General features: G+C 35.4%; 1 protein-coding gene across 28 annotated transcripts in view; it reads right to left on the bottom strand.

Annotated features, from left to right (window-relative positions):
* Nucleotides 1–6,793: 6,793 nt before the first annotated feature.
* The window catches only part of LOC114331372 (heterogeneous nuclear ribonucleoprotein Q), a 282,730-nt gene continuing 277,385 nt past the window's right edge, over nt 6,794–12,138 (bottom strand). For 17 of the 28 annotated variants that reach the window (XR_007697884.1, XR_007697885.1, XR_003652627.2 and 14 more), the window contains one exon: nt 6,794–10,659. Coding sequence is in view for 15 of the 28 variants with exons in the window: in XM_050650136.1 (XP_050506093.1) it covers nt 10,496–10,659 (164 nt within the window). In the remaining 13 variants the exon portion in view is untranslated. The remainder of the gene's footprint in view (nt 10,660–12,138) is intronic. The other 11 variants (XR_007697886.1, XR_003652628.2, XM_028280939.2 and 8 more) reach the window with 3 other exon arrangements.

The raw sequence follows: 12,138 nt of genomic DNA on the forward strand, positions 1-12,138 counted from the left end.
ATTTCATGTCAATCCAAGCGGTTCTTTAAAATTTAGAGGTTTTGCAATATTTTACCGTTAAAAAATGTACTAAAGCGATCAAACGGTATACTGAATTCGCTCAGCCAAGACACAACTGTCTAGTGACGTTAGTAATTTATCTTTTGGGAAGTTAGGTTGCTAGACGTAAGTGGAAATTACTATACAACCAAATATACCTGCTCATTACCATTATTATTAATAATAAACAGACATACATAACATAAACCTTACGCCAATCAATAATTATTTATTTACACCATTATCATGTATTGATACAACAAATGACAAAATTATTTACTGTTCAAAATAAAAATATTTTGTAGAAATAAACTCCACAAAATTTTATACACTCCCTCTATTTCCAATAATTCTTCTTTCTTTAATGAAAGATTAAGTTGATTTTAGCAGTTAATAGTGTCGGGTAGGAATTTTTGTGCCGTATGTTTCCTATTCCGAATGTGTCAAAATGAATCTCGGCTGAGCGAATTAGTATACCATAGGCCCATAGGTATCGTTTTTACATCTTGTAAAGATATAGATATTATTTGGGATTTGCTTTGTTGATGTTAAAATCTCATTTCATTTTATTTTTTAATGTAAAATAAATATGATCAGTTAAATTCATATGCCTTTCGTGACTCATTGTTCACTTTTTCAATTAAGATAAGACGAACTTACACCTGAGTGCCAGGGCTACACGAAGCCTTAAACATTTGGCTCTCATAGTTAATTGGAGTTTTATGTTACACATTAGCACCTAACTTACTGTGGTAGTTCGAATGTTACACATTCGCGCCCACCGTTTCTGATGGGTTGTTCAAATTGGCGCCCAACGTGGGGCCAAGATTTCCTAATGGGTCGTTTGAATGTTAAAATATTAAAATTTCGGCCAGTTGGGAACTTTAAAAGAATTATATTTTAAATTATAACGTGTACATTTTTATTTGCTGTGATAAGTATCTTTAGTGATATAATAATAAGTTTCTAACATTTTGAACTACGAAAACAGAAAACATTGAAATAGCAATTGCTTATTAAGGAGTTTTTTCGGCAATATAGTCTCCTATTTTTCCTTTAGTCTCCTATTCGATTCCTAGATTTCTTCTAACAGCGCGACCGTTCTCGGGTCAATACATCAAGATCCTGTAGAAAGATGTTTTGTTCGTCTATGGATTGAAGAGAAATCGTTGGTAAAATTGCAATTTATCATCGTCATTGAAATTCTCACAGCATTTTAGCCTACAACTAAAGTAAAAATTTATTATTATAGAAACAGAAGCAAAGGAAGCCTCCTATTTGCTTTGCTGGAACAGTATTACCTTTGGAATAAGACTTCCCTTCTAGTCTTGCTTTCTTCCTAATATTACAGTCATATTCAGAAGGATCACTTTTATGTTTTCTTGGAAGTGTTTCAATATTGTTCGCCATTGGTAATAAGCACGTGGTGTGTTATAAGAAAACAAATAACTGACGACGTGGTGACGATAAACTAAAGATGCTTGCATCGATATCTCACAATCGCTATATCTTGACGCTATTCGTAAATCGAACATGTCACCGACATGTACTAGAGCGGTCCGATAAGTACTTAGCACCCAAAAGAATAACGAAAATTTTGGAAAAGTGGACTTTTATTGTTCAATATTGTGTTCTTTTAGTTAAATACACTTAACCCAGCGATGCTTGAACATCTTTAACCCGTCTGGAAAATACATTTTTTCGAGGTCTGCAAAGTAGGCTTCCATGGGGGCGATGAACTCCTCATTAAACATAAATTTGTGCCCGACGAGTAACTTTTTCAAGTTTGGAAACAAAAAGAAGCACAGGGCCAAATCTGAAGAATACGGTGGATGGGACAGTAGTTCGTAGCCCAAACCGACCAGTTTGGCCTTGGCAACGGCGTTGGAGTGAGACGGTGTGTTGTCATGGTGAAAGAGCACTTTTTCCAATTGGGACTGTTTTTTCTACAAGTCGGGTTCAAATCGACCCGAATGACGTCCACCGTATCAACTGTTCTTCAGTCGACGGTCTGCCAATAGGCAATCGTGGATTTTTTCACGTTGTTTGATACTGTGATAGCAGTCTCGGGGCTCCTGAGCCTGACATCAAAAACCGACGTGCGTCCACGTTGAAACGTCAATAAACCAATTTTTGTCGGTCGCCATCGAAGGAGAAGAGTCACTTCAAGCGCTCTTTGATTTAACTGTGTGGTTTCCTTTCCAACAACAAGAATCGAATCACCGGCCGATATGCTCTTTTTTCTAAAATTCCCAGACATGATCGCTTCCACACGCGGTCAAAACAAAACTACGAATCTGATTCGGCTGAGATTTTGACATAGGCCGTCTACAAGAATGTAGGGTACCCCCAAAATCTCGACTGTCATCAACACCTCTAAAAGGCGAAATACACCATTCAATTCGGTTGAACAATGTGGATGATTCAGCCAAAATGAACCATGTATTTTGCAATTCAATAAAAGCCAGCAAAAAGAAAAATTCAACAAAATTGAACGTTAAAAAAATTGAGACAATTTCTACTTTCGTTTTGACTTGTGCTTTAACAATGATGCATAGATAGAAAGTAAGAGACTCCGATATTTGTCGACTTATATAAAAATAACGAGTGCCTCTGGAATAACAAATCAGAAAATTATAAAAACAGGGTATTGAGAGAGTAGGCGATATATACCCTTTTATCAGAATTAAATATTGCGGAACTTTCGGAAAATAAATTAAATTGAAAATATTCGAACAAAATATACAGGGTGTCCCGGAAAATAGTGCGTTCCTTTAAGGTATGGAGAGAATACACAATTTGGAACAAAAAAGTCCTATACCATTTTTTTCTAAAGTTAACCGTTTCCAAAAAAAAGTTAACATTGTTTTCCATATACCTGTATTTTAATGTTTGGAAATTTTAATAAACTGGCAACATCGTACGCACTACGGAATAATAACAGATAATAAAAACTCGTTTGTGATTGTGATTAACAGTATTTAAAATAATCCAACCTAATAGTAGGTAATACTTATGTATTTACGATTTGTTTACTAAAATTATTTTCTTTTGAAATGTACTGAAATACCTATTGCATAATTTTAAACGAATTACACATCTTTTAACTGAACTAGTATTATGTATTTAGTAAGGTTTAAATGGGTTGAATGCTGAGTATTGCTGAGGGCTTTAACTGAATTACATAGTTTTAATAGTTTACAGTGGAACATAAATACACAAGATAATGTCTCAGTAATTTGTTTACTTGTGAACTGAAATAACTAAGTTGTACTTACTTGAAAATAATTATTATACCGAATAGATGTTTCAAGTAACCTTTCACAAACACCATTCATAGGTTATAACATAATAGGTAATACACTCACTATTCGAAAACATTTTCGGCATTGACACTACACAGGATTCTTTAAAACCATCTGTTTACTAGCTATGTATCTTCTATCTATTTACATGGGACTGTCTATGCTTAAATTTGCGTACCGCACATAGTTGTCAGATTTAAATTTACATACCAAAATACATTTTAATTTTTTGGTCAAACGGTTGCATTTAGAAAAAAATGTTATAAGAGTTTTTTGTTCTACATGGTGCCTTCTACCTATACCTTTAAGGAACGCACTATTTTTCGGGACACCCTGTATATGGCAGAACTATTACTAATAACAATGTAATTGAATTAACCACATTGTTAAACCGAATTGAATGGTATATTTCCGCCTTAACTTCAGGCGCAACCTTGATACATCATTAATTTTCTATAATATTCTATATATGTATTTATTTTTCTTAATATTATGTGTGCGAGTTGCTGTGAATATGATACGATAGGGTCGTATCCAACTTGGTGCCTATGCATTTTGGATGTATCAAAGTTGCGCGTGAAAATGTATCTTTTAGGCCGCACCCAAGAATGCATTGTATGATAGTAGATTTGTCTTGCGAGAGTGGCGCCATCGGACGGAGAGGCTAGCTACTTATCGGACCACCCACGTACGCTTACTGCATAACGTTAATTAGCAACTACTGCATAACACCTGTTAGTTAGCAACTAATAGTCGAAGAGATAGAAGCGGAGTTTGTGCGTGATAAGTAATATGGAAAAACTATACGGGGATATGTTGAATTAGTTGTGTACATGACTTTCCCCAAAGGCCAGAAACCAGAGTGGGGGACGAGGGTAGTTGTAGGGGTCAAAGTCGCGGTTTTTATTATTTTTTTGTGGCGCTCATGATCGAAATAGAGCACCAAAATTTGGGAATAAGTAGATCATGAAGTAACTAAGTAAAATCTCCAGGGATGGCACGCTGCGGGGCCGACAAAGGGGTGGGGCAAGGGTGAATATAAAAAATATCAGGGGTTTTTTGCGACGTTCGTGATTGAGATAGTGCACCAAAATTTGGGAATAATTAGATCATAACATAACTAAGTAAAATCCCCAGAGCCGAAAACCAGAGTGGGGGACGAGGGTAGTTATAAAGGGTCAAGATAGCGGTTTTTTTTATCTTTTTTGTGACGCTTATGATCGAACTAGTGCACCAAAATTTGGGAATAAGTAGGTCATGACGTAACTAAGTAAAATCTCCAGGAGTGGAACGCTGCATGGCCGACAAAGGGGTGGGGGTAGGGGTGAATATAAAAAATATAAGGGGTTTTTTGCGACGTTCGTGATTGAGATAGTGCACCAAAATTTGGGAATAAGTATACTATGACATAACTAAGTAAGATCCCCAGAGCTGGAAACCAGAGTGGGGGAAGAAGGTAGTTATAAGGGGTCAAATTCGCGGTTTTTATTATTTTTTTTGTGACGCTCATGATCGAGATAGTGCACCAAAATTTGAGAATAAGTAGGTCATGACGTAACTAAGTAAAATCTCCAGGGGTGGCACGCCGCGTGGCCGACAAAGGGGTGGGGGTAGGGGTGAATATAAAAAATATAAGGGGTTTTTTGCGACGTTCGTGATTGAGATATTGCACCAAAATTTGGGAATAAGTAGGTCATGACGTAACTAAGTAAAATCTCCAGGGGTGGCACGCTGCGTGGCCGGCAAATGGGTGGGGCAGGGGTGAATATAAAAATTATAAGGGATTTTTTGTGACGTTCGTGATCGAGATAGTGAACCAAAATTTGGGAGTAAGTAGATCATAATGTAACTAAGCAAAATCTACAGGGGCGGAAACCAGAGTTGGGGATGAGGGTAGTTTTAAGGGGTCAAAGTCGCAGTTTGTAATATTTTTTTTGTGGTGCAGCACAGCATTTGGCCCTCACGCAGCGTACTGCCCCTGGAGATTTTACTTAGTAATGTCATGATCTACTTATTCCAAAATTTTGGTGCACTATCTCGATCACGAACAGCAAAAAAAACCCTTATATTTTTATAGTCACCCCAGCCTACCACCCCTTTGTACACCAAGCAGCGTTCCGCCCCTGGAGATTTTACTTAATTACGTCATGACCTACTTACTTCAATATTTTGGTGCACTACCTCCATCATGAGCGTCACAAAAAAAATAATAAAAACCTCGACTTTTACCAATTATAACTACCCTAGTCCCCCACTCTGGTTTCCGCCTCTGGGGATTTTACTTAGTTATGTCATGGTCTACTTATTCCCAAATTTTGGTGCACTATCTCAATCACGAACGTCGTAAAAACCCCTTATATTTTTTTAAATTCACCCCTGTCCCAGCCCTTTGTCGTCCATGCAGCGTTCCACCCCTGGAGATTTTACTTAGTTACGTCATGACCTACTTATTCCCAAATTTTGGTGCACTATCTCGATCATGAGCGTCACAAAAAAAATAATAAAAAACCGCGACTTTGACCCCTTATAACTACCCTCGTCCCTCACTCTGGTTTCCGGCTCTGGGGATTTTACTTAATTATGTCATGGTGTACTTATTCTCAAATTTTGATGCACTATCTCAATCACGAACATCGCAAAAAACCCCTTATATTTTTTATATTTACCCCTACCCCCCCTTTGTCGGCCATGCAGCGTTCCGCCCCTAGAGATTTTAGTTAGTTACGTCATGACCTACTTATTCCCAAATTTTGGTGCACTATGTCGATCATGAGCGTCACAAAAAAAATAATAAAAACCGGTACTTTGACCCCTTATAACTACCCTCGTCTCCCACTCTGGTTTCATGTACACAACTAATTCAACATATCCCCGTATAGTTTTTCCATATTACTTATCACTCACAAAATCCGCTCCCAGCTCTTAGACTATAACAGGTATGGCCTTACCTGTATTAATAAAGATTTTAGAAAGTTAGATTCACTGTAAAATTTTACTGCTTTTATCCATAGAATAAAGCCTGACATGTACCTTTTTCATCATCATCATCATCACACAGCCAAATTTGTCCACTGTCGGACAAAGGCCTCCTCAAAATGTCTCCACCCTTCTCTGTCCTGCGCAGCTGCAATCCATTTGTCGGAATGCTCTTAATGTCGTCGGTCCATCTGGTAGGTGGTCTTCCACGACTTCTCTTATCTGCCCTTGGCCGCCACTCTTAAAATCTTCTTTGTCCATCTGTTGTCTCTCTCTGTCTTGCGACGTGTCCTGACCATTTTTACTTTACATATATGTCAACATGTTGTTAAGAGACCCTAATTTTGATAAAATATGAAATCGGACAAAAAATGACATTTGTCCTTTCTGCATATTCCGACTGATATGTATTAAACGTTTGTTGGTGAGGAAATTCGAAGGTAGGGTATCGGTCTAATAATAAAAACAAAGAATTAGTAAAATTGTAATACACATACAACTGTTTATTGAGACATTATAAATCATCAGTCCTCTCATAATTGATAGATGATACAAATAACAAAATGTCTGAAGCAGGCAAGGGGCTTCGACTAAATTATACCAATAATGAAATACAGTACAGTATGAAATTGCATAAAACGCATCTCAGGAACACATTCAAAGAGCACCACTCGTACCCAAAAAGGATTCATTTTTTGTCCAGATGTAATTTTGCGCCCGATTTTAGAAAACTTCTTAAACACGAGTGTCTTCTGCGAATGCTTGGACTCTTTACAGTAGTATGGTTTTGTGTTGTATTAAAATTGCAAAAACGTGTTACTATTTAGGCATTTATGGTACAAATATTGAAAGATTAGCTACTTCACACTAAAATCGAAAAAATAATATAACTGAAAGTTTCTTAGTATTAATGTATCGGAGAGGGACAAAATACCAAAAAGCTTAAGCAAAAATGGATGTAAAACCAGAATTAAATTAATATAATAATTATCGTCATAAATGATTCTATGATTGCAAATGAATGTCTTAGCTGTAATCCTCATCGGAGCCTGCGACCGCTTACAAAAAATAAACTACATGACAATATAAAAAAAAAGGTGAAATAAGTAGCTCCTATTTTGTCCCGTTGTTACCTACACATTACTATTGCTTTGCTTAATAAAAGAAGATATAAAAAAAGACCAAAATGGGAACTACTTTACTTCAAGCAATATCGCTATTTTAACTTTATTAGTTAACGTTACTAACTGTGCCGGAAAACAGAAGTATATGCTTTGAACTCCATAAATTACTGCTAAAATACAATCATCACAATGCAAAAATGCATTACCAAGAATAAAATATATAATTATATTATACATACAATAAAACTTACTCTGTCCATGAGGAACGATATTAACGATGCAGGAGAGACTAAAATAGATTGCAAATCATTTAATGCCTTCCGATACATCTGAAAATTTATATTTATATACGTTTTCCACACAACCAGCAAGTGCTCGCCGTTTTAATCTGTCCTGCATTTAGCATGAACCGAGTAGAGTCCCTCTATGCCAGTTAGAACAGTCGATTCTCCAAAACAAACAAGGAACAATAGACTGTCGCCAAAGTGCCTCAGTGCCAAACCCATGCTTTTATCAGTTATTAACGAATTCAAACTATATAATAAAAATTAAATAATAAAATTGACATATTTATATTAAAGAACACGAAATGACGCAGTGATGTGACACCTTGGAATACATTAGACCGCTCGTTTTAATTCAGTAGATAAAAAACATTTAAATACGGCGTAAGACGGGGAACAAACCGCTTAGCCGTTTATAATATAAAAATAAGACTATCAACGAATAGGCACATGCGCCCCGAGAATAATTATAGTAGTCGCCAGAACAGGGGAACGCACTTTGCCCGATAAGTCAAAGATTTTTAGACAATTTTCAACAACGCCCTACAATTTAAAAGTCAAAAAATTTGGGTTATATCTAAATATACTTCTCCAAGAAATTAACGCACCACCTTAAAAACGGATCATTTTTGATGTCTCGAATTTACTAAACCTGTTGTTCGATTTAAATGATTTTTTTAACATGTAGCCTTATTCATGAACAATATCGCTGTAATAATATTGTTGCTAGACAGGTAAATTGTCATTGTATACCGGATGTACCAATCAAACTGTGATTTTTTCTCAAAGTTCGCGTCACCCTGTGGAATATTCTAGCATTTATAAAATACTAAAATTAGAACCCAAATATAGCCTCATGTTTTCTTAATATTCTGTTTTTTTTTATTAATTCGCTTATGTTAGATAATAAAAAGTTAGGTACTTTAACAACTAACCTTGTTTTTCATCAATACGAGGTGTTTTTAAATAAGTATGGCAAACTTTAGGGGTAATTCTGCATGAAAATATAATGATAGTTTGCTTTATAAACGTATGTCCGCAAATGTTTCGTTTTCGAGATAGGCGGTGTTGAAATTTTTCTTACAAACTGACGATTTATTTATTGCTCTAGAACCGGTTAAGATATGCAAACGAAATTTAATGGGTTTTAAGAGGTAGTTATTGTTCATATTTTGATATACAATTAGCAATTTAATATTCACCATTGGCGCGCATACGGGTAATATGACCCTTATGTGCACCAATGGTGAACATAAAATTCTTAATTGTATGTCAAAAAATGCACAATAACTACCTCTTAAAACCTACCAAATTTCATATGCATATCTTAACCGGTCGTAGAACAATAAAAATCGTCAGTTTGTAAGAAAAATTTCAACACCCCCTATCTCGGAAACGAAGCATTTGCGGACATACGTTTATAAAGCAAACTGTCATTATTTTTCCAGACAGAATTACCCTTTAAAGTTTGCCATACTTATTTAAAAACACCCCGTATTGATGAAAAACAAGGCTAGTTGATAAATTACGTAAATTTTATATTATCAAAGCGAATGAATCAAAAAACATAATGTTAAGAAAACATGAGGCTATAGTTGGGTTTTAATTTTAGTATTTTATAAATGCTAGAATATTCCACAGGGTGATGCGAACTTTGAGAAAAATCACCCGGTATACAATGACAATTTCCCTGTAGCAGCAATATTATTACAGCGATATAGGGCTTTTCATTCACAGTCATTTGTTTCGAGCTGCTGTCATATGTCGTATAATCCGTGTATATTATGTCGTATAATCCATGTATATTAATATTATACACAGATTATACAACATAATGACAGAGGCTCGAAACAAATGAAAATCGATGAAAAGCCCTATTGATAAAGAATAAGGTTAAAAAACATGTTAAAAAAAATCACTTAAATCGGACAACAGGTTTAGGAAATTCGAGACATTAAAAATGACCAATTTTTTAAGTAGGTGCGTTAATTTCTTGGAGAAGTGTAATAGTTCCGTTCTAAAAATCTCCGACCCCAAAACAACACATAGTAAAACATAATGCCAAGTAACTTAACCAATTTAATTGAATAAATTTTAATTCCAAAACAACAAACGTACAGCAAAAGAATTTTGAAAGTACCAATAACAATTCAAAAATTTTAAAATTAATAAAAAACGAATGCAGAATAGGTAATAATTAACGTAGAATTGGGGACACCATCAGCTATCAGGCTGGCGCGCACTACAAGTGCTTATCAAATCTGCCGCAATATGACTCCTCCTGAATTTTTGTGGCATCTTTTCATCAATAAATAATTTTAAATATATTTTCCAATAAATATAGTACCTAACTAGAATTTTATCATTTCGTTTGGTCTTTAAAATATATCAATCACATTAGTAGTACAACAAACTTTTTTAATTTCAACAAAATCGAACGTTCTATTAAAATTTCAAGTGATATTACTAATAATTTAATAACAGAGGTATTTTTAAAATATTTTTAGAGACCAATCTACCTCATGCGAACAAATTTTTAATTAGATTTTCAAATCTAAAACTGCGTTCAAACGCTACAACATTTTAAATTTGTCGATCACCATCTTCTTTAAACAAAACTCGTTGCCCAAGAATTCATTTGGAGTTATATTCAACACCCTTCTATAGCAGGCACTAGAGGGTGTGCTCTGGCCTTGTTTATCGCCCTCCTTTTTTGACGTAGGGCCACTCACACTCAGTCCCACTGCGGGCGTTCAAGTCCTATCACTTAGCTCCAGGAGCCGTAGGAATCCTGGTACCATGCCTGCTGTTCGCCGTTCACGTCCGCCCCCAGCGGCTGTTGTGAAAGGGGCTGGCTCCCCCAGTTGCTCTGGTATCGGCGCTTTGTCTCCCCCTGGTTCTGGTGACCCCCGTCAAACTTTCGCTTACCTGCTGAAATATTAAAATAGTTAATACTTTTTATTTAAAACAAGCAATTTCAAAAATATAAAATTGTTTTGAATTATGTTACATAGGGACTTAGGGTACACCTATATTGGAACCGTATTTCTTCCGATCCGATGTACTATCATTGCACTATCGCATCGGGTTTCCCACTGCAGTGTATGCACTACGCTTTAATACCTTGAGTTTGTTTTCAATCCGACGCGACGTCGGCCGACGTCGGATCGGATCGGGAGAAATACGGATACGGAAAATAGGTCAGTCAGGAACTATAACAAAGTCTTAAGTTGGTTATAGTGAGTCTGATCTTGCGTGTTTATTCGCTCTGCGCGTGACCATGGTGGGGGTACCGTGAAACGATGCCAGCGTGAGTACCGGCGAAATATGACAATATTGGAGGTAGTTTGTAATGTCATTGTCATTGTTTGTATAACAAAGGACCCCGCAGAAACCTTATGGGAAATGGCTCTCTGTCAAACGCTCTGAAACTTTGGGTTCTGGTAGTCCTTGATATTTAGAACAAAAGACTCAATTGGCGCATAACTCCAAAAAATCATGGTTTTAAGATATAAGCCTCTGAAGTTATAGGTACAGCGAGGACGTTTGAGTTGGAATAAATTCATTTTCTCGAGAATGGGCCACTCTGGAGATAAATTACAAATCAGGTCGATTTTTATTTTTAAATTATATTTTTTTGGCATATATATCATACTAGTGACGTCATCCATCTGGGCGTGATGGCGCAATCGATGATTTTTTTAAATAAGAATAAGGGTCGTGTGATAGCCCATTTGAAAGGTTATTCAATTCTCTATTCAACAATATAAACATTAACATAATTATTATACAGGGTGCCCAAAAAATTTTAATTGAATTAATTGAGACAAAAAGAAGAATGTATATAATTTATTTAATTCGAAATACATTTTACTGTTGTCCGAAAACAGAAAAAAATGTTAATTTGATAAATAAATATTGTTTTTCGATTAAATTTAATATTAAAGCTGTCACCCACCTGCCTCTTAGCAGTTTAAACATTTTAATTTAAGCGAAAAGCAATGTTTATTTTTCAAACTACCATTTTTTCTGTTTTCTGACAGCAGTAAAATGTATTTCGAATTAAAAAAATCTTCTTTTTGGCTCAATGAATAAAAAAAATTTTGGGCACCCTGTATAAATAATTATGTTAATGTTTATATTAGTGAATAGAGAATTAAATAACCTTTCAAATGAGCTATCACACGACCCCTTTCGCTTAAATTAAACGTTCAAACTGCTAAGAGACAGATGGGTGGCAGCTTTAATATTGAATTTAAGTGAAAAACAATATTTATTTATCAAATAAACATTTTTTTCTGGTCACGGACAACAGTAAAATGTATTTCGAATTAAATAAATTATATACATTCTTCTTTTTGTCTCAATTAATTTAATTCAAAAAAATTTTTTGGGCACCCTGTATAAATA

Source organism: Diabrotica virgifera, chromosome 5, assembly GCF_917563875.1.
Source record: "Diabrotica virgifera virgifera chromosome 5, PGI_DIABVI_V3a".
Classification (NCBI taxonomy): domain Eukaryota; kingdom Metazoa; phylum Arthropoda; class Insecta; order Coleoptera; family Chrysomelidae; genus Diabrotica; species Diabrotica virgifera.